Below are 20847 nucleotides of genomic sequence, written 5' to 3'. Positions count from 1 at the left end.
AACCAGAACACTCGGATCCACCACTTAAAACCCTCCAATGGCTTCCTGTGATGCCTAGTGAATTATGAACTTCTTACCCTGACCTGCAAAGCTCTTGCCCAGCCCTGTCCACTCCCCACCTCAGCTCTTGCCGCGACCTCCCTCCCTTGGCACATGCCACCCTTTGCACACGCCTGTGCCTACGACACGCTTGCCCTCGCACTTGAACCGGCCGACTTCTCCTATCTCCGGGGTCTCAGCTGAGAAAACACTTCCCCTGGGAAGGGAACTCCCACGGCCTTTTGACCATCTCCCGTCACCGCATCAATCTCACTGCACTGGAGGTGTCTCTTTGTCCGTCTCCCCTACAAGGCCGTGAAGCTAGAGATCATTGATCTTGGTCACAGTTGTCACCAGAGTATACAGTAGGTGTTCAATAAATATTTATTGGCTAAATGGATGGAAGAAAACCTTTCCACCTGTGAACATGCCGGGGCTCAGCACTGTCTGCCATTTCCCCTGCTATGGGCTTGAGCTCCAGCTTTATCCCTGTGTTCCTCCAATAAGGCTTTGTGTAGCTGGGCTTCTGGGCCTGAGCTAAGCTGTGAAAAGGGGCCACAGTGGAGGAGGCAGGACCGCTGGCTTCTTGTCCAGCTTGCCCCTCCTCTCACGCAGACCCAGATCTGCCTCACTCCAAACCTGTCGGCTCTGGTCCTGGACAGGGTCTCCGAGTCCTACTTCCTCTCTGATCTTGGACATCCCTGAAGGAAGCCTGATGGTTGCCTTTAAATACATATTATTTTGGGGCGCCTGGGTGGCGCAGTCGGTTAAGCGTCCGACTTCAGCCAGGTCATGATCTCGCGGTCCGTGAGTTCGAGCCCCGCATCAGGCTCTGGGCTGATGATGGCTCGGAGCCTGGAGCCTGTTTCCGATTCTGTGTCTCCCTCTCTCTCTGCCCCTCCCCCGTTCATGCTCTGTCTCTCTCTGTCCCAAAAATAAATAAAAAACGTTGAAAAAAAAATAAAAAAAAAACATATTATTTTAATGTATTCTTTTGAATAGGCAGGATATGTGCACGGTATAAAATTCAAAAGGTACAAAGGATGGAAAGTAAGTCTTTCCTATTCCTGCCCAAACCTCCCTCGCAGCAATCTCAGAGGTCAATGTAGTTACCACTTTCTTGGGCAGCCTTCCAGAGATAAGTTAGGCACACATAAACAAACATATATGAACTCTCTTCTCCTCATTCTGTACGTGCTGCCTTGCACCTTACTTTAAGTTAACCTGAGACCGCATGATGACTCTACAAGTACAAGCACAGGGGCCTCTTTCTTTGTCCTGGCTGCATACTATTTCATCGTATGAAATTGTGTCATCCCTGATTGAATGAATCCCCTGCCTGTGGACGCTTAGGGTGCTTCCAGTCTTTTGCTGTTGTAAACGCGCTGTGGTTAATAATCCTGAACTCCAACGGTTTTGCTCATGGGCCAGCATGAGGATAAATTCTAGGATTTATCTATAGGATAAAATTCTAGAAGTGGAATCTCTGGGTGGAAGAGTCTGTGTATTCGTCATCTTGGTATCCACCGTCAGAATGGCCTCCGCAGAGGGGGGTGCCCATTTACCCACAGCGTTGCACACGTTGTGTGTTAACAGATGCTTTGAGTTTTGTCATCTGGTAGGTGCTAAGTGCTATCTCAGTGTGGTTTGACTTTGCTTTTCTCTCATTAAAAAAAAAAAAATCGTGCATTAAAAAAATACACATAACGGTCTTTCTTTCTTTCTTTCTTTCTTTCTTTCTTTCTTTCTTTCTTTCTTTCTTTCTTTTCTGAAGTAGACTCCATGTGCAGCATGGGGCTCAATCTCACGACCCCGAGATCAAGAGTTGGATGACCTACCAACTGAGCCAGCCAGGCACCCCAACAATATTTCCATCTTAAGCATTTGCAGGCATACGGTTGAGTACTGTTGAGTATATTCACATGACTGTGCAGCCACGTTCCTGTTACTTTAAAATCACAATACTTAGGGAGGCCAATTGAGTGCTAGGCCTGCTTGGGGCGGCCTCCATGGCATTCCCTGGTGGGGGGTGGGGGAGACAGAACTGTACACAGGCATGACAAACCAGGGTGGTGAGAACTGAGTCTAAGATAGCACATTGGGAGCTAGGGGGTGTGGTGGGGATGCTCCAGAAAGGCTCCAAGGAAGAGGTGACCCAGGATGACCCCTGAAGGAAGGGAAGGTCTTCCAGGCAGTGGAGGTCCTGTGAGCAAAGGTCGAGAGACCTCAGGGATCCAGGTGTGTTCTAGGAACTGCAAGAACATTCCTGCCAGCCAGCCAAAGGTCATGGAGGTGACAAGATGGGAGAAGCCAGGGTCTTGGGCTGAATGGCCTTGACGGCCACCGTGAGAACTCTGAGGACTCAGTCTTGGGCAGGGATGGCGGGGGTGGGGTTGGGGGATGGCGAGTTCGGGGCAAAGAAGAGCAAAGATCTCAGGCTGGAGTTTGACAGGCAGATGGCAGGGTTCAGATGGGAAATGGCAGGCTGGTGTGGAGCTGAACTGCAAGGCTCAGGGGCATTCAGAGGGAAGCCGGACGGCCCTTCCCGCCTGATGGACAGAATCGGAGATGGCAGGGGGTGGGGTGAGGGAGGGTGGATCCCCAAGGGAGATGCCATCCCTGAGAAGGGGACCCCGGCCCTCAGAGGCTAGGGTGCGCCACACGGAGAGACGCCTGAACGGCCACAGAGAAGAGGCTCGGACCTGTTTCCTCCCTCAGACGGTGAGGCTCCCCAAGCCTGGCTCGGGGACCCCCAGATCCCAGGCCAGCGACCGCGGGCGGATCAGATCCCCTCCCCCTGCCCACCCCTGGGTCACTGCGGAACTCTAAGCCCCGCCCCTACGGGTCTGGGGATGGGGGGGTCTGATTACCCACTCCCTCCCCGACACGCTCTCCGTGGGGGAGGGGCGTGAAGCTACTCGGGGGGAGGGGGGAGGAGGAGCGGGCGTCGCCATGGCAACCAGGCGGGTGGTCGGGCCCAGCAGACCCGGCCTGGAAACGAGGAGAACACAGGGCAGAGAGGGCCGCGGGCCCGGCGCGGGGGCGGGGGCGGGGGCGGAGGCCCGGGTCCCCGGGGAGTTGGGGAACACCGGGCAATTCTCGCTGCCGGTTCCCGGTGGCGCAGGGAGCCCGTGTGTCTCCGAGTGTGTGCATGCGAAGTTCTCCGGGGTGGGTTTGTGCATGTGTGCGAGCGTGCACACGTGGGCGCAGGCGTGTGCGCGGGAGTGCCTGTGTGTGTGTGTGTGTGTGTGTGTGTGTGTGTGTGTGTGTGTGTGCACTCGCGTGCTCCCCTAAGTGTGCCCAGCGGACGGCGGCGGGAGAGTCCCGCCCCCTCCCCAGCCTCCGGCCGCCCCTCCCCGCCCCCCGCCGCCTGCGCCGGCTGCTTCCTCGCCTCCACCTCGCTCACCCCCTCCTCCTCGCACTTTCTCCTGCTCTCCCTCCCTCCCTCTCGGCTCTCACCACCGGACTCCGCGCTCTTCTCGCTGGCCGCCCCGGGAATCGCCGGCTGCCACCGCCCAGCCTGTACCCGCCATCCCCCCAGTGCTTGGGCACCTGTTGGAGGCAGAGACACAGGTGCAGAGGGCTGGGCCGCCGGGGGGCGTGAGGGTGACAGCGAGCGTGTGTGTTAGCTTCTGTGCCGACGGGGTGTTTAGCTCCCCGGAGGCTGCAATTTCTGGCTCCTCTTAGAGAGCCAGTCTCATGAGGAGACATCGGAGGCAGGGGTCCCGGGGTTGGGCTGCAGGGTTGGGGGGTGGTACCAGGCAGGCAGGCCGGCAGGCAGGTCCTGGGGCTGAATGAAGGGGCAGTGGGCAATGAAAGCCTAGAGGGGAAGGTGACACCCGGTCCAGAGGAGCGCCTGGTGCAGAGGGATGGACAGAGCTTAAGAGAGATAGAGGAGGGGGCCTGTGGGGCTGCTTCCCTGCAGGCAGAGCCCAGGGGTGGGGTGGGGGGGGGCAGACGGCCGACCAGGAGGAGGGGCAGGAGCTGGGAAGATGACATAGGGACAATCCAAAGGCATGTAGGCATGGCTGAAGTGGCGCCAGGACTTATGGGGTGGGGGGGAGGGCTGGCAGGCCAGCCCCTGAGGAGCAAAGCTTGGGGTCTGGAGGGCCCAGGCCTCCTGCCTGCCCACCAGCTGGCACAGGCCACCCTCTCCCTGGACACCTGGGAAGGGAGGCCGGTGAGGGCCCCACCAACTGGGGAGGTTGCCGCCTGGCCCTCAGCCAGCAGACAGCAGGTATGAGGAGTCCGTCTTGGGCTCATGCTCTCCTGGACCTCCCTCCCGCAGCCAAGGGTGCTGCATGAGGGGCCGCAGGGGCGACCGCATGACCATCAACATCCAGGAGCACATGGCCATCAACGTGTGCCCCGGGCCCATCCGGCCCATCCGGCAGATCTCTGACTACTTCCCCCGCCGGGGACCAGGACCCGAAGGCGGGGGCAGGGATTTCAGGGAGGCCCCTGCTCGTCTGGCCCCCCTGGCCCTGGCCCCCCCTGCAGCCCTCCTTGGGGCCACCACGCCCGAGGAGGGAGCCGAGGTGGACAGCTACGACTCGGATGATACCAGTGAGTCTGGGGGCTTGAAGGGCCCTGGGGCTAACGGGGGGCGGGGGGGGAACGCCTCAGGGCTGTGGAAAGGGGCTGGGGGCCCTGCTGGGCGCATTGGGGGAGGCAGGCCCACCACGGCTGCAGTCAGTGTGGAGGCTACAGTTTCAGCAAGGCTCAATATTCAATATTTCTGCTGAGACACTCAACCACCCACACAGCCCCAGTCACGGCCCAGCCAGGGACCCAGATGCGCGCACACACTCGCAGGCTGACAGACACAGCCGGGCACACACCTTCACCGCCAGCACAACAGCCCGTCTGCCCACCGGTCTCACACACCTGTTTTCACACACTGACTCTTCCCTCTTCTGCAGCCGCCCTGGGCATGCTGGAGTTTGACCTTCTCTACGACCAGGCCTCCTGCACTCTGCACTGTAGTATCCTCAGGGCCAAGGTGGGTTCTCCCCGCCCCCCAAGCCCTGGCCCTGTTTGCCTCACACCCTGGGAGGGGTGACTTTCCACCTTTCCTTCCCTGGGCTGGATCCCTTCTCCTTCCCCCTCCCCCTATCCCCCAGCACCCTTCTTCTTGACTCTCCACAACCACTCTGCAGAGGGAGGGAGGGAAGGAGAGAGGGAGGGCTGGGAGCCTACAGCCCTCTTCCCTCCGCTCCCCTGCAGGGCCTCAAGCCCATGGATTTCAATGGCCTGGCCGACCCCTACGTCAAGCTGCACCTGCTGCCTGGAGCCTGCAAGGTAACGTCCTCCTTCCTCCCCTAGCCTGACCCGGCCTGTGGGTCTGCCCCCAACCTTCCCCTACCTTCAGCCTCCACGGGTCAGGGGGACATGTCCTGAGAACGTTTGCCCCCACACCTCAGGCCAATAAGCTAAAAACTAAGACTCAGAGGAACACGCTGAATCCCGTGTGGAATGAAGATCTGACGTACAGTGGGATCACGGATGATGACATCACCCACAAGGTGCTCAGGTGAGCGCTCCATTCTCCCTGTTACCAAGGATTCCATCTCAGCTGTCCTCTGGGACAGCTGTTATTGGCACCTTCTTTGGTTGATCTGCCTCCCATTAAGTGCCTCTCAGATGCTCAAGAACAATCACGGGCTCCCCATCCCCTTCGGCAGTAGGCCAGAGGTTTCTCTGGCATTCCTGTTCCCCAAATATCTCCTCCTACTGCTGCTCCAACAGAGGACTGCTGTCTTCGGAGTGGTCAGGTTCTATGCTCCTGACCTTTGCCTGTTGTGTCTCTTCCATGGAAAGTGCTCCCTGCTTCCTCTCTCTTGGCCAGACTAAATCCCAGTCAAAATTTAGGCTGTGCCTCTTCCTGGAAGCTTTCTCTGGTCACCGAGACCCCTCCTCAGAGTCCCTGACAAGTCAGACCTGTGTAGCAACCATGCTGTTGCCTGTGTCTCCCTAACATCCATCAGGACAGGAAACCTGCTCCATCACCCCAGGAGAGGGAGCTGTGGGGGGTGTAGTCCCCGACCTGAGTGAAGGGAAGCAAAACCCAGGCTTGGGAGACCTTTATCGGCGCTCTTGGCAAATTGGGAAACCAGGGGAAGGTTTGTACTGGGACAGGCGCACAGTCAGGGTTGTGTTTTGGAGATCGCCCTGATGTTGGCTGTGAGGCAGAATGGAGGGAAGAACAGACCTGACTCCAGGAAGGCTGGCCCATCTTCCAGATGGGAGAGAATTAGGCCCAATAACTGAGTGCTCACTAGTGCTCCCAGCCCTGGGCTATGCGTCTTTATATTTATTTCCCTTGATCCCAATAGTTGTGGGAGGTAGGTACTCATTATCTCCATTTAGAGGTGGGAATTGAGGTAGAGGGAGCTTAAGTGACTTGTCCAAGGTCACATAGGTGACCAGCAAGTGGCAGAGCTGGGGTATAAATATCCCTACATGACATAGCTCCTCGAGAGCATCAGGACAAAAGAAAGTGCAGGGGGCTGCAGAAGGGGACGCATGGAACTAAAAGCAACCATTGCTTCATGGCTGGGCTCCCATATCCCTCCCAGGCTGGTTCCCCGGCTCCATGCAGAAAAGGACAGGAGCGTCAGAGGAGGTGTGGGATCCTTGTCCCGCTGCGCAAGGCTGCTCAAGGCCCTTCTAGCCCTCACATACTGAATCTGTGACTCACATCCACCAGTGCATGCCCTGGGCACATTCAGTTGGATCCTGTCCCCAGGCTCTTGAGTGGAGGCAGCGGAGGGTAGTGGGCCTCAAGATCTGAGGGCTTCCTACAGTGGCGGCGCAGGTCCTGATGGACCGGGGATGGCCTGGGCAGCTGGAAAGGGAGGGGTGGAGGAACAGGGCAAATCAAAGCACCCTTCTCAAGCTCTGGGCCTGGTGCTCACCACACGGCCCGTGAGACAGGCGAGGCGCAGAGTATTTAGGGTACAGCTAGCACTGGCTTCAGGTGCTCAGACTTTGGTCGGAGGACCCTTCTCTTCACACTGGAGCAGGTTCAGGTACGCCAGGGGGCCCTGACCCTGCAGTTCCCTGCCAGGATCTCCGTCTGTGACGAGGACAAGCTGAGCCACAATGAATTCATTGGGGAGATCAGAGTACCCCTCCGCCGCCTCAAGCCTTCACAGAAGAAACATTTTAACATCTGCCTTGAGCGCCAGGTCCCGGTCTGTGTGGGGCTGTGGGGTGCCGGGTGGGGGGAGCGGGCCCTGGGGAGGCCAGTTTCCAGAACCTTCTCTCTGCCCCCTCAGCTGGCTTCACCCTCCTCCATGTCAGCAGCGCTGAGGGGCATCTCCTGTTACCTGAAGGAGGTGAGGCACCTCACAGGGACCGCATCTGGGTGGGGGGTGGTGAGGATGCAGGCTGACCCCTGCGTCTGCCCCACAGCTGGAACAGGCAGAGCAGGGCCCCGGGCTGCTGGAAGAGCGTGGGCGCATCCTGCTGAGCCTCAGCTACAGCTCTCGGCGCCGGGGGCTGCTGGTGGGCATCGTGCGCTGCGCCCACTTGGCCGCCATGGACGTCAATGGCTACTCCGACCCCTACGTCAAGACGTGAGCCCACCCCTCCCTCCCCAGGGAGCCTGACCTCTGCCCCATTCTCCCCCGGGGCCTCACCTGTCCCTAACCGCCCCACTCCTCCGCCACCCCCTCCTCGGCAGGTACCTGAGGCCTGACGTGGATAAAAAATCCAAGCATAAAACGTGTGTGAAGAAGAAGACTCTCAATCCAGAATTTAACGAGGTAAGTGGGGCAGGGCTCAGAAATCAAGGGGGGCTGATGCTCGGGACAGGGGCCAGGGCCTCAGGGAAGATGTGGCCTGCTCTGACCCAGGACTTCTTCTACGAGATGGAGCTCTCTGCTCTGGCCACCAAGACCCTGGAAGTCACAGTCTGGGACTATGACATTGGCAAATCCAACGACTTCATCGGTGAGGAGGGAAGCCTGCTGGGTGGCGCTGATGGGGGTGGGGGGGGCGCAGACCGGCAGTGAGATGGACCCTGCTTTTGCCTGCCTCTCCCTGCTTCCCAGGTGGCGTGTCCCTGGGGCCTGGGGCTCGGGGAGAGGCCCGGAAGCACTGGCGTGACTGTCTGCAGCAGCCGGACGCAGCCCTGGAACGCTGGCACACCCTCACCAGCGAGCTGCCCCCTGCGGCCGGGGCTCTGCCCTCGGCCTGAGCAGGACCACACCTGCCCAGCACAGGGCCCCCCCCTCCCCCGGGGCCAGGTCCAGTACCCAACCTTCGCACGAGTGTGTTGCACGTTTACACGGGGTGGAAGCCCCGCCCCCCACTACCTGTCTTATTTTGTGAGAGTCTGCGTGACCGTGGGTCTGTCTTCTCGTGAGGGACCGTGGAGATCTATATTCACATATGCAAACTTCCTCCTGCCTGACTCGCTACTACGCAAATATGCAAACACCCATCCTGTGCACACCTGCAGGGGGCTGCGCTCCTCTCTCCTGCCTCTCCAGGCTGCCCCGTCCCCCTCGGCCCGCAGGGAGGAGGTCGGATTGGGGGGGGGTTTGGAGGAGGAGAATGTTTCCAAAAAAGAGGACGAAAAACAAAAAAGAGCCACTCCTTTAATACAGAATCTTCGTTAAAAACCAACCAACCAACCAACCTAGCCCTGTACAGCTGCCCTTTTAAGTGGGGGGCCACTGCAGGGTCTCTGCCTCTCGGAGAGGTGGCAGTGGTCCTGGCCACTCATTTAAATAACTGTCCCCTGGATGGGGCTGGGATGTGAGGGCAGGGCCTGTGCCCTCCCCAGTGGGGACCCACCTTCCAGGGGACGTTCGTGCATGTTTACGCCTTTTCTGATTGTGTCAGTGGCCGCAGCATGGCAACTGGGCGTCAATAAACGTCTCTGCGGAAGCTGGGGGCTCGTGTGTGCTGGCATCGGGCACGGGGCAAGGGCTTGGCCGGGGGTGGGGGTGGGGGTATCACTCCGGGATGTCGATCACCAGGTCATCATCCCCGTCCAGGGCATCGTCCCCGCTGCCCGCGTCGCTGAACATCTGCCGAGGGACGGCGCTGAGGATCGTGGGGGGAGGCATCTTGGGGGGCGGCAGTGGGGCCAGGGCTGCCCCCACCCCAGCCCCAGAACCCCGGCCTGGGAAAGTCAGCGGCCCTCCCACAGGGCAGTCAGGGGGTCCCACGGCCATCTGCAGCAGGGGGAAGAAACACAGGGTGGGCTTGTCAGGGAGGCACTGGAATCCAGGGGGCTGGCAGTGCCTCCTAAGGCAGTTCTGGGGGATGGGGAAGGGGGCGAAGGTTCATTCAAGGGGTAGTGGACACAGCCGGGCTGGCCAATGCTGGAATCAGGGGCCTGCCCCACCTCAGCCCCTTGAGCCTCGAACCAGCAAGTGCCTGGAGGTGAGGGGTGGTGATGGAGGCGGTGATGAGGGTGGTGGTGGTGAGGGGTCTTACAGAAACCAGGAGGGGAAGGCCTGGCCCTGCCCTCTCCAGGGAGGCACCTTGGCTGCCCCTGTGTCGGCACTCACAGCCGGTCAGAGTCAGCCTCCGGTACCTGCCTGCCCGCCCGCCTCTGGGCACCCCAGACCCCACTTTGCCAGCACTGGCCTCCTCTCCTCCTCTTACTTCGGGACTCACTGGTTAGGTGGAGGGTGTCCGAGGTTCTGCCCCCCCCTCCCCCCACCCCCGCCGCGGGAGGTTTCTACCTCTTATATCTTGGATGGGCCCCTCCTTGGGATACCCGCAGCCGCTGGCCCAGGCCAGGCCCTCCTCTCACAGCTCACCTGGGCTACGGTCCCAGCCTCCTAACTGGACTCCCTGCCTTCAGCCTCTCCCAGAGCCAGCTCTTCCTCCACACTGCAGCCAGAGTGAGCTCTCTAAAACACAAACCTGAGCACGTCACTCCTCCACACAAGGGAAAGGCTCCTCGCTGCCCTTGGGACAGGTGGTAAGGCGTGCCTGAGAACAGGCCGGTCCCTCCACCTGGAGTGCCTTTTTCTATTTACCAAAAGTCCTGCTTTGTCCTCTGAGGCTGAGAAGTGGCCTCTGTCCTGCCCGACCCTCCAGCCTCACCGTCGCCGGATGTCCTCCCCACAGAGAGCTCTGGGGGGGGGGGGTCTCACCCTTTGCCCGTGGGCACAAACTGAGCACCTGCTCTGTGCCAGGTGATTTCCATGAATGGTCTCTGACCACTCCGAACACCCTCGAAGGGAGGGGAGGTCATGGGCCAGAGGAGGAATCTGAGACTTGCAAAGGGAGACTTTTAAGGCACAGGGCTCCTGGGACCCCAGCGGGCAGTGTGTCCCATCTGGCCCCAGGTCGGTGTGGCAGGAAGCGCTTATATGTGTCTTTACGGTGTCCCTGGGATTGCTTTCACACCTTCAGCCCTCAGGCTGCTGTCCTTGGGGTGGAGGTGGCTTTCACCTCCTGGTCGGTGCCTCCAGGTACAAGAGTCTGCTGGGACCAGTGATAGACAGGAGGCCCAGCTCCATGAGGAAGCCTCCTTCCTCTGGCTGCCACCACTGGATCCCCACCCTCGTCCCCACAGCCCACACCTGCTTGGCCTTACTCAATGGCTGCCTCTGTGTGACCGAGAGCACTCCTGTTTACCCACAGCTTACCAGGGACCGTGCACTGGGCTATGTGTTTTCTCTTCTTTAACTCACTTTATCCTACACTAACCCCACTGAACAGAGAAGGAAGTCGAGGCTCAGAGGGGCAAATGACTTGCTCAATGTCACAAGGTGGGTGCTTGGAGGACCTGGGACTCAAACCCACTCTGTCTGACTGAGGCCAGGGCTCTTAACTCACCTGCTCCTGTCTTTGTGCCTGTCTCTTGTCTCCTCAGACGAAGTCACCAGAAAGTTCAGTGACCCCCCCACCCCTTAACAGGACATCCTGGCTCTGGATAGCCAGGCCTTCTGCGGCCCCACCTCACCCTGTCTTTCCTTCCGACGTCCTTCTCTCTTCTCACTCCTGCGTCAGCCCAAACAATATTCTCACCATGTCTCTCGTCTTCCTTCCACTCCTGCTCAGCCTGCAAATTTCCAAATCTCACTTTCCCTGGGCCCAAATATGACCTCTTCTTGGAGGCCTTCCCCGACTTATCCCTTCCTCCACCACAGCAACAGATCCCAGCCCCTCTCTCAACCAACCTTCTCGCGCCGGTATGATCAGAACTTAGCTCTTCAGGACCCAGCACTTTAGAAAGCCTCAAACCGCCATGCCACACCCCTACCCATCCGCTCCAGGCTTCGCTGACCCCTGCTTTCTCCACCATCCTGCCCTACAGACAAGAAGCAAAATCCCTACCAAGGAGATCGAAGGGCCAGCATTATCACGCATTATCTACCCATTTCTCAGGCTCAAGACCCAAGGTCACCGAAGGAGTAAGAGACACAGCTGAGATGTGAACTCCAAAACCCACACTCCTAATCGCCACAAAGCGACCTTTCAGTTTGCTCCTGGCTCCAGGGCCTTGTGTCTACAGTCTACCCACTTTGAAAGCTGTCCTGCCCAGTCTGAATTCCACTTGGATTCAGAGCTGGGAGGGCACTGTGTCCTCTGTGCCCCATCTCTCCTGGGGCTCAGTGCACAGGCCTCTTCTGTTCTCCATCCACGTTCTCACCCAATAATTGCGCCCGCCTCCACGCTGATGACTTCAAAACGCGCACCCACGAGCCCCAGGCTCATGTTCCTCTGTTGTCTGGCTGGCATTTCCAGCCAACATCTTGATGCATCCACAACCAAACTCGTTTTCCCTCCCAAAGCTGCTCCTCCCAGATCTCCTGGTCCCAGAGAAAGGCTAGCCCACTTCTTCCCTGGCTCGGGATCCACACCCTGGACTCGCCCTTGCCTTTGCTCTCTCCCACAGCCTGTGCTGGTCTTCCCATGGCTCAATCTTTGAAATCGATCCAGCAGCCACTTCTCAGCAGCTCTACCCGCTTCCCCGCAGGAGCCTCCCCGGAGGTCTCCCCAATTCATCCTGACCCAGCCCCTCCCCAGTCCACTCTCCACACAGCAGCGAACCACGTAAACTGGAGCAGATTCCTCTCTGACAGACCTTCTACCATGGCTCCCCGCTTTATTCGCAGCACAAGTAAAATCTTTACGACACCCAGAAAGCTCTCCACAATCCTGCCCCTTGGTTATTTCTCCGATCTACTCACTCCCCCACCTACCCCTCCTTTGCCTCCGACCACACCGACCTCCTTCCTGGTCCCTGAACAAGCCAAACACCCACCCTCCACGGGGCCTTCGCGCTGCCTGTTCTCCCTGGAACACTTTCCCAGAGAGCCGCATGGCTGGTTCTCCTTTCTTTTAAGCCTCTGACCGAATACCGTCCCAGACCAGACCCCCATTAAGTACCAGCTCCTATCTACCCTGGAGTTTCCCATGCTCTTCACCTGGCTCCATGTCTTAGCACTGCCACCGATTTATCGGGTCTATTTTCCCCCGCTCTTGCTAGAACAGGGATTTCTTGTCTCTTTTGTTTACTACTGCATCTGCAGCACCTAAGACAGCACCTGGTACATAGTTGGTGCTCCAGAAACCCTTGTTCGTCACTCATTCATTTACAGATGCAAAACTGGAGATCTAGAGGGTCAGAGAGACCTGCTCACGGTCACGTGGTTTTTAACTGGTGCAGCCTTGACTTGACTGTCCACAACTTTGCCTGTCCCCTGGGACTGCCTGGCATCACAGAACAACTATGAAAAACGAGACTGGCCTCCAGGAGTCTTCACTCTGAGTCCCACAAGGCTGGTCCTACCCCTCATTTTTCTCCTCACCAAGCCTATGGGCCAGCACTTCTCGGACCTGGCCCTCGGCGCCCGGCCCTGGGTTGGGCCCCCAGCAGCCCTAAATCAATCCCTGGAAGTTTTTGGACCGGCCCCAGCCCCTGTCTTGAGCCTCCCTCAGCTGGCTGTCCTCCTGCCATCCTGGCCCCTCCCTAACATTCCCCAATCAGGGTACCTTGAGTTTCCGGGGCAGGCGGGGCCGTTTCTCCCGCTTGGGCCTCAGGGGGCTGGGCTCGGGCAGCTGCAGGGCCAGGTAGTCGGAAGGGAATGGGGGGTAGGGGGGGGAAGCCAGCTGCAGGCAGGAGTCAGGGGGATGGAGATGGGAAATGGAGTGGATGGGGTGGGGGGTGAAGGGAAGAAACGCAAACAGGAGGAAGAATGGAAAAACAAGAGATGGTGATGAGTGTGGCTCCTGAGAACAGAAGGGGAGGGGACAGCAGCAGGACTTTGTCCTGAGCTCTGCTCTCCTCAGTCACGTCTGTCCCCCATTCCTACACCAGAGAGAAGCGGGCAGCCGCGACTCACACCCCTCCAAGGAACGCTTGCTGGTCACACCCAGACAGACGCCCCCAGGGCTGGGCCGGCCTCACCCCTCATGAGGCCCATCTGCCCAAACGATGCCCACCTTCTTCCCAGGCATCTCACTTATACTTCCCACCCTTGACCCCAACTCACCGAGCTCAGGTATGGGGAGGGGGCCCCCGAGGCCTGAAGGGGAAACCCTGTTGAAGGAGGCAGGGAGAGGCTGGAGGGGGAGGGGACACCCCCCAGTGGAGGGCTTCTCTTCCTGGAGAAAGGACAGGGGAGGGGGCTGGTCAGAAGCAGCTAGGAAGCCCAGGTACCCCCCCTACCCTCCACCCCCAGAGAAGAATGATGGCTTCTTCTCACCTCTTGGGGGCTGGCGTGTCCGACAACTTGGGTGTTCCCTCTGTCTCGCTGTTATCTGAAGATGCAGTGGCATCTGAGTCTGTGAGGGGGGAGGGCTGATCAGTGGGGCAGCGGGGGGAGGGGGGTTCCAGTCTACCTCAGAGAGGTGCAATCTCAACTCTATGGAAGGGGCCCAGGGAATCTGACTCCCCAGATGGCACATACACGCTATGCTGGGAGGCCCACAGCTTCTCCAGCTTCCTGAAACGTCCTTGACAATGGACTTCCTGCCTGGACTCCATCAGAACACATCTGTCAAGCACTTAACTGTGTGCCAGGCTCTGAAAGAGTGTTCTGGGTCACTGCTACTCCCTGTCTTCATAACCAACCAAGGGGGAAGACGAGGGCATCACATCCATTTTCCATAGGAGGCCACTGTGGCTCAGAGAGCAAAGTGTAGAGCTGGGACTTGAACCCACATCTCTGACTCCTTGACCACTTTAGACCACTGGCCTTTATTAGGTCGGGCCACCATCAAAATCACCTCTAAGCAATCTCACCTCTCCCTCCACCCACTGAGTACTTCAATTCCAGAATGATCTAAAGGTAAAGTCGATCACGGCCTTCCTGGTGACGTTCCCCACTGCCTGCAAGCACTCGGAGTGCTTCTTAATCTGGTCTCAACCTACCTTTCTGGTCTCCCAACCAAACTGTACTATCCACATCATGCCCACCTATGTTCTCAAAAAGAAATTCATCTCTCGGTTCGGTACTTCACCTCGAAGGCCCACGGTTCATTTCCAAATAACTGACAGGGGCACCTGTGTGGCTCAGTTGGTTAGGCGGACAACTTCAGCTTGGGTCATGATCTCACAGTCTGTGAGTTCGAGCCCCCACATTGGGCTCTGCGCTAACAGTGTGGAACCTGCTTGGGGTTCTCTCTCTGCCCCTCCCTACCTCTCACACGAAATAAACTTAAGAAACAAAAAAACCCCTGAGACCCGTGATCATATGCTGTTCCCAATTTCCCTGCTCAGAGAGATCCTTTAGGAAGCGGATTAAATGCTACCTCTCTGGGAAAAATCCTTCTGGAATCCTTCAGGCTCAGTTAATTGCGGGCTCTCCCACAACTCGCTACTCTCACTTGTCATGGTTTTCCTCACACTGTGCTAAGATGTGTCGTGTGTGGGTGTCTCCCTGACCAGACTGTGGGCTTTTCCCGGATAGGAGTGGTGGCTGACAGCTGTGGCTGTCACCCCTCAGATTCACTCCACTGTGACCGTGAACTTGCTGGTTTTCTCATAGCTCCTGTCCCGAAGTCCCCCTCAAACAGCAAACTAACTGGAAGATCTCAGGAAAGGAGTAGACAGACAATGAGAAACAAGAATAAAAAGCCAAACGTTTTGCCTTGACCTACACGAGCTGGCTCCTGCCTGTTTCTCTGATCTCACGCATCATCTGCCATCCTATCATACATAAACAAATGGGTGGCGTGTGTTCCAATAAAACGTTACAAAAGCAAACAGCCTCGTTGACTGTTGCTTGCCCACCCCTGCTCCAGACCAGTGTTTAAAGGCACCATGGGGAAGAGGTGACCGTATTTCAAATGAGTTACATGGACCGGACCCTGGAACGGGACCACAAACGCCCACCTTTATACTTTTTCAAACTGTGGGTCTCAATCCATTAGTGGGGTCATCAAGTCAATTGACTGGTTTGCAACCAGCATTAAGTTTAAAAAGAAAGAAAGAAAGAAAGAAAGAAAGAAAGAAAGAAAGAAAGAAAGAAAGAAAGAAAGAAAGAAAGAAGTCTACACACCAACAGAACAAATTGTATACAATGATCTTAACACTGTTTCATTAAATTGTTTTATAAGTAAGTATGCACGGGGGACCTGGTCTGATGTAATGAGTCCCAGGCTCAAAACAAAGTCTGGAAACACTACATGCTTCAGCCCTGCTGCTCTCCAGACAGCCTGGTCCGTTCTTCCCTCTGCCTTTGTCATTTCTTCCACCTGAAAATCTCTCCCTTCTATCTTTCCAAGATTGATTTCTGCTTCTTATCTCGGTCTCAGCTCAAATATTACTTCCCGAAAAAGGCTTTTCTTGAGCACTGTGGACGCTCCCTGTCACCTGCTTTTACACGGTCTGCAAACTAAGAATGGCTTTTACATTTTCAAATGGTCGGGGGCAGGGATAAAAAAAATGCTATTTATGACATGTGAAAATTACATGATATTCAAATTTCAGTGTCCATAAATACAGTTTTATTGAAACACATCCAAGCTCATTTATTTACAGATCACCTCTGGCTACTTTTGCACCACCACAGCAGAACTGGGTAGCTGCAACAGCTCTGCAAAACCTGAACGATTACCTGGTCCTTTACAGAAAAAGCTTATCAACCCCTGCTCTGCTCCAATCACTACCATACAACCCTGATTTTATTCCTTTCACATCTGAGACCCTAGCTGCTTTGCTTTCCTATCACCCTCAACTAGAATGCGAATTCCACTGTATCCCCTGTGCAAAGCAATAAATGCTTGAGTGAAGGATAACCGACAGATTTAAGAACCACCGGAGGTTTTTATCAGCCTCCGCAGCCTAAAAGGAGGGGCCCAGGAGGCTTGCTGAAGTGCCAGGAGCCATGTCCTCCAACAATTTTTCATGACCTTGCTCACCAGAAGAATCTTCATCCACGTTCTCGTACTGCAGAAGTCGGTCTAGGAGGAAACTAAGGGAAGAGGCGGGGAGAACAAGAGTGTTGGTTGCCATCTCAGTAACATTCTCCCGGAACCCTGTCCCGTCCAGCCGGCCCGTTGGATCCTTGCAACAGCCCCAAGGAAGGCGCCATGCATTTGTGGCCTAATTCCAAGGACAGGGTCCGAATGTAGATCCACAGGAGCCACATCACCCGCAGGCATTCCCCTTCCCCCCACTCCCCCACCCCCACCGTGTCCCACCTCTTATCCCGGGACACCTTCAGCAACTTCCTCTGCGCCTTCCTCAGTTCCTCCTGGAAGCACTCGTGTTCCTGTATCACAGGCAAGGTGGGGCGCTGAGCCAACGGCCACCCGTAAAGACGCCCGGGACCTGGGGACAGCTCACTCCACTCCCCTTTACACGTGGGTAAACTGAGGTCCTACAGACTCCAGGCCTCACCCCCCACAACCTCTCACGCCAGCACTCACGTAGATGAGGAACTTGAGCTTCCGCTTCAGGTTCCGGTACTTCTTCTTGTAGTCCACTTCGCCGTCCGCCGGCCCGTTCATGACCTGCCGCGGGAGCAGTGCCCCAGCAGTAGTCGGGCGTCCCGCTACCCGGAGCCTGCTCAGCCCGGTTCTCACGCCTCCACTTCCGGAGACTCCGCAAGGCTGTGTCCGCTGGGACTACAACTCCCGGCGTACCCTGCGCCCAGGGATCTTAACCACAGGGGCTGCCCTCTTAGGGAACACCGGCAAAGGAACGTTGCTTCCAGGGGCTACGCTGACGATGGCGTCGCAGCGACGCGATGAGGTCATAAAGATGGCGGACGACGGAGGCACGTTTACTGATTCCAGATGTGCTTAGCAATCGGAAGCCGCAAGACTTGCCTCCAGGGATTCCTAGTTTTCAGGCGAGGATATCCTTTTCCATCTGTCTTTCGAAATCACAGTCGCCTAGCTAGGGCCTGTGACCACGAGAGGAGGCAATGTCGCAGGTTGATTACGTTACACCCAAAGGTTGCGGGCGCCCAGTCGGTTTCTAACGAGAACTTGAAAAAACGATTGGTCCTAAGAAAAGGAGCCGCGAGACCCTCCAACTACCCGAGGAAAACAAGTTTTGTCTGGCAAAGTTCTCGGTCCAAGCGACCCGCCACCGACCCCCAACCGTCCCTCCCCTCACCGCGTCACGACCCTCCCGAGTGCGCAAGCTCCTGTCAAACGCGGTGACGGAGGCCGAGAAGAAAAAAAGGCGGGAGCCACCAATCCCAGGTGGAGCAAAATGGCGCGGGAGAACGAGATGCAGGAGTTCATCCGCAGCTTCTTCCGAGGCCGCCCGGACCTCAGGTGCACTAGAGACTGGAATTGGGGTTGGAAAGGGCAGGGGCGGGACGGGGACTCCGTCTTGACACATGTCTCCTCAGCACGCTCACGCACTCCATAGTGCGGCGGAAGTTCTTGGCTCACGCGGGCCGCGACCACCTGGAACCCGACGAGAAGCAAGCACTAAAGCGGCTGGTGGAGAAGGAGCTGCTGAAAGTGCAGGTGTCGGCGCGAGCCTGGGCCGCGGGAGGCGGGGTTTGTTGCTGAGGAGGAGGGGCCTGGGATGGCGTAGGGAACACAACCTTCCTACACGTTTTGACCTCTTGCGCCCACGCAGGTGGATGAAGCAGGTGCCAGGGAAGAGAGGCCAGATCTTGCCAAGAAGGCTAAGAGGCCTCCCACCCCCAGCAGTGGCCCTGGGAGAAAAAGGTTCCGTTTCAATTCGGAGTCAGGTTAGTGACTTTTGTATAGTTGGTTTATTCAAAAAGTATCGTGCATGCATTATATCCCAAAGCATTAGATGAGGGCACGAGGCCAGTGAGTCAGGAACCAGGAGCAGGGTGGACCGATTGATAGCTGTGTTTTCTGTTGCCCTTCCCTCCATCTGTCAGAGGTAACCAATACCAAGTGGAGGGAGAAGGGACAGGAGGAACCCATCCCAACCTTCTTTTCTCTCCATATTCCAGAGCCCAGCTCTGCAGCCTCCAGTCCAGACTGTTTTGGCCTCTCAGCAAAGAATGGGATGGCAGCAGAAGTCAGTTCAGCAGAGGAGGAGAGTCCAAAGCGAGCCTCAAGGAAAGCAGTTGAGGAGAGCAGTGATGAGGAACAGCAGAGGGACCTGGCTGCAAAGACTGGATTAGAGAGGGAGGTGAAGGAGAGCAGTGGGGAGGAGGAAGAGGGCTCCGCCAGAACAAGTAAGGTCTCAAAGGAAGAGAGCAGTGAGGAAGATGAGGAAGGGGACGAGGAGGAGTCCAGAGGCAGGATTGGGAAGAAACCTGTGACAAAGAAGAAGCAGGCACCAGGCAAAACCTCAGCCAGTAGGAAGCAGGCCAGGGAAGAGAGTGAGGACAGTGAGGAGGAACCTGCCCAGAGGACAAGAAAGAAGGCGGAGGGAAAGAAAGGTGCTAAAAGCCACCAGGAAAGTGCAAAGGACAGTGAGGAGGAAGACACCATAGCCAAGAAGAAAGAGAACAGAGAGAAAGAGGAAAAGGATTGGAAAGCTGGAGCCCGGGGCAGTGGAGGGAAAAAGTCAGCTTGGGAGGAGAGGAGCTGCGAGCAGAAAAGCAGGGCAGCCAGGCTACTAGGAGACTCGGGGGAAACAGAGGAAGAAGAGGAAAAAGCAGCAGCAGGCAGTGGGGATAACAGCGGGGGAGATGAAGAGCCCCTGGTGCAGAGAAAGAGCAAGGACAGGACCCCGCAGAAAGGTGGGAAAAGGCAGAGTGGAAGCAGCGAGGATGGGGAAGACAGCTGGAGAAAGGTGAAACCAACTGCTGAAGGTGCTGCAAAGACAGCCAAAGAGGGTGGTATCAGTGGTGAGGCGAGTGACTCAGAGAGGGAGGGGAGTGACAGTGAGGCAGAGGATAGCCCTAAGGGGGAGAGGGGGAACCGCTCTTCCAAGAAAAGCTCCAGGAAAGGCCGGGCACGAAGCTCCTCCTCCTCTTCCACAGACGGCAGTCCACAGTCCAAAGGCAGGAAGGTGAGGGTGAAGATGGGCTGGGAGGCCACCTTTAGGGAAGACGGAGACCTCGTCTCAAACTCTGAAGGTTTGGCCTTCAGCTGCTGTTTTTCCTTGCCAGGCTGGCTCCGGTCGCCGTGGTGAGGACCACCCAGCCGTGATGAGGCTAAAGCGCTACATTCGGGCCTGTGGTGCCCATCGAAACTACAAGAAGCTTCTGGGCCCCTGCCGCTCACACAAGGAGCGCCTCAGTGTCCTCCGGGCAGAGCTGGAAGCCCTGGGCATGAAGGGTGAGGCCGGGTGTGCCCTGGGGGCTGTGGGAGAGGGCCTTGGCTGCTGGGGAAGAGAGGATCATGAGCCTCTTCTGCCCCAGGCAATCCTTCCTTAGAGAAATGTCGGGCCCTGAAGGAGCAGCGGGAGGAGGCGGCCGAGGTAGCCTCCTTGGACATTACCAACATCATCAGTGGTTCAGGTGAGGGATTTCCTCCCACTCCCCAAGAGATGGGGCTAGGGTTTTCTCAACTGATCTCCTGCTTTTCCTGCCCCCCAATCTAGGTCGGCCACGCAGACGCACGGCTTGGAACCCTTCAGGAGAAGCAGATCCCCCAGGGGAGCTATACCGCCGGACTTTGGGCTCAGAGGATGAACAGCCCCGCCCCCCACCCCCAGACTGGTCACATATGCGTGGCATCATCAGCAGTGATGGGGAGAGTAACTGAGCTCCTCACCTTCCCCAGGAGGCTTTCCACTTGTAGAAAGCAGATATGCCGCCCGCCAACCCCCCCGCTCCAATCTGTGCCTGCAGAGCAGAAGCTGCTTTCTTCAGAGGACTTTCTTCAAGGACACAAATTGTTGGGATCCTACTTCTCAGCTTCACGTTCTCAGTTTAAGGTGTTTACAGGGATTATTTTTTAAGACTCAATAAAGGAGTTGTTTGAATCACTTGGTCAAAACTGGTCCCCACTCGGGGGGTGCCTGGCTTAGTTGGGAGGAGCAACTCTTGATCTCGGGGTCATTGAGTTCGAGGTGTAGAGATTACTTAAATAAGATTAAGTGACTGACTCTCGGTTTGGGCTCAGGTCATGATCTCATGATTCATGGGATTGAGCCCCATGTAGGGCTCTGTGCTGACAGAACAGAGCCTGCTTTAGATTCTTTCTCTCAAAATGAATAAATAAACTTAAAAAATAGTGAAACAAAAAACCGGTCCCCTCTCTTACCCCTATACCGTGGGCCAGGAAGGTGAGTAGCCATTGCCTCCCTACCCCACCCCATTCCCTTTCATTTCCCTCAGGTTCTCCAAAGGAAGTCCCAGCCTCCAGACCCTGCCATCCAATCTGCCACCAGGCTCTATCAGAGAAGAGGGTGGCTCCTACCCTTCTTCCTCCAGCCTGACCAGCAGGGCCCTCATTATCATCACGCTTTTAGCTATCATAACCTAATGC

The 20847-nt window shown here is 57.0% G+C and overlaps 3 protein-coding genes across 16 annotated transcripts; 2 read left to right on the top strand and 1 right to left on the bottom strand.

The window, feature by feature from the left end:
• The first annotated feature begins 3466 nt into the window (after positions 1 to 3466).
• Positions 3467 to 8645, top strand: DOC2A (double C2 domain alpha). 2 transcript variants are annotated; one of them, XM_042921692.1, is made up of 11 exons: positions 3467 to 3612; positions 4328 to 4605; positions 4962 to 5041; positions 5266 to 5340; positions 5463 to 5572; positions 7109 to 7235; positions 7320 to 7379; positions 7456 to 7619; positions 7727 to 7808; positions 7899 to 7995; positions 8097 to 8645. In XM_042921692.1, exons 2-11 carry the CDS (start codon positions 4341 to 4343, stop codon positions 8240 to 8242), a joined length of 1206 nt encoding a protein of 401 aa, XP_042777626.1. In that variant the 5' UTR covers positions 3467 to 3612; positions 4328 to 4340; the 3' UTR covers positions 8243 to 8645. The 2 variants fall into 2 exon arrangements, with proteins under 2 accessions (XP_042777626.1, XP_042777625.1); XM_042921691.1 differs by having other exon boundaries at positions 7727 to 7995.
• Positions 8628 to 17556, bottom strand: INO80E (INO80 complex subunit E). 13 transcript variants are annotated; one of them, XM_042921701.1, is made up of 9 exons: positions 16894 to 17189; positions 16666 to 16736; positions 16384 to 16436; positions 13725 to 13803; positions 13512 to 13647; positions 13012 to 13128; positions 10976 to 11074; positions 9822 to 9927; positions 9142 to 9227 (listed from the first exon to the last, which is right to left on the bottom strand). In XM_042921701.1, the coding sequence occupies exons 1-8, from the start codon at positions 16972 to 16974 to the stop codon at positions 9862 to 9864; spliced, it is 702 nt and encodes a 233-aa protein (XP_042777635.1). In that variant the 5' UTR covers positions 16975 to 17189; the 3' UTR covers positions 9142 to 9227; positions 9822 to 9861. The 13 variants fall into 13 exon arrangements, with proteins under 13 accessions (XP_042777627.1, XP_042777630.1, XP_042777629.1 ...); XM_042921699.1 differs by having other exon boundaries at positions 9822 to 9914; XM_042921693.1 differs by lacking the exon at positions 9822 to 9927 and having other exon boundaries at positions 8628 to 9227.
• Positions 17557 to 17566: 10 nt separating this feature from the next.
• HIRIP3 (HIRA interacting protein 3) lies at positions 17567 to 20341 on the top strand. The gene is made up of 7 exons (XM_042921690.1): positions 17567 to 17751; positions 17829 to 17949; positions 18065 to 18179; positions 18414 to 19423; positions 19524 to 19692; positions 19776 to 19874; positions 19958 to 20341. The coding sequence occupies exons 1-7, from the start codon at positions 17687 to 17689 to the stop codon at positions 20119 to 20121; spliced, it is 1743 nt and encodes a 580-aa protein (XP_042777624.1). The 5' UTR covers positions 17567 to 17686; the 3' UTR covers positions 20122 to 20341.
• The last annotated feature ends 506 nt before the right edge of the window (positions 20342 to 20847 follow it).

The sequence above is a fragment of the Panthera leo genome, chromosome E3 (genome assembly GCF_018350215.1).
Source record: "Panthera leo isolate Ple1 chromosome E3, P.leo_Ple1_pat1.1, whole genome shotgun sequence".
Taxonomy (NCBI): domain Eukaryota; kingdom Metazoa; phylum Chordata; class Mammalia; order Carnivora; family Felidae; genus Panthera; species Panthera leo.
Note: the sequence above shows the minus strand (reverse complement) of the source record. Positions and strands in the feature narration are given on the sequence as shown.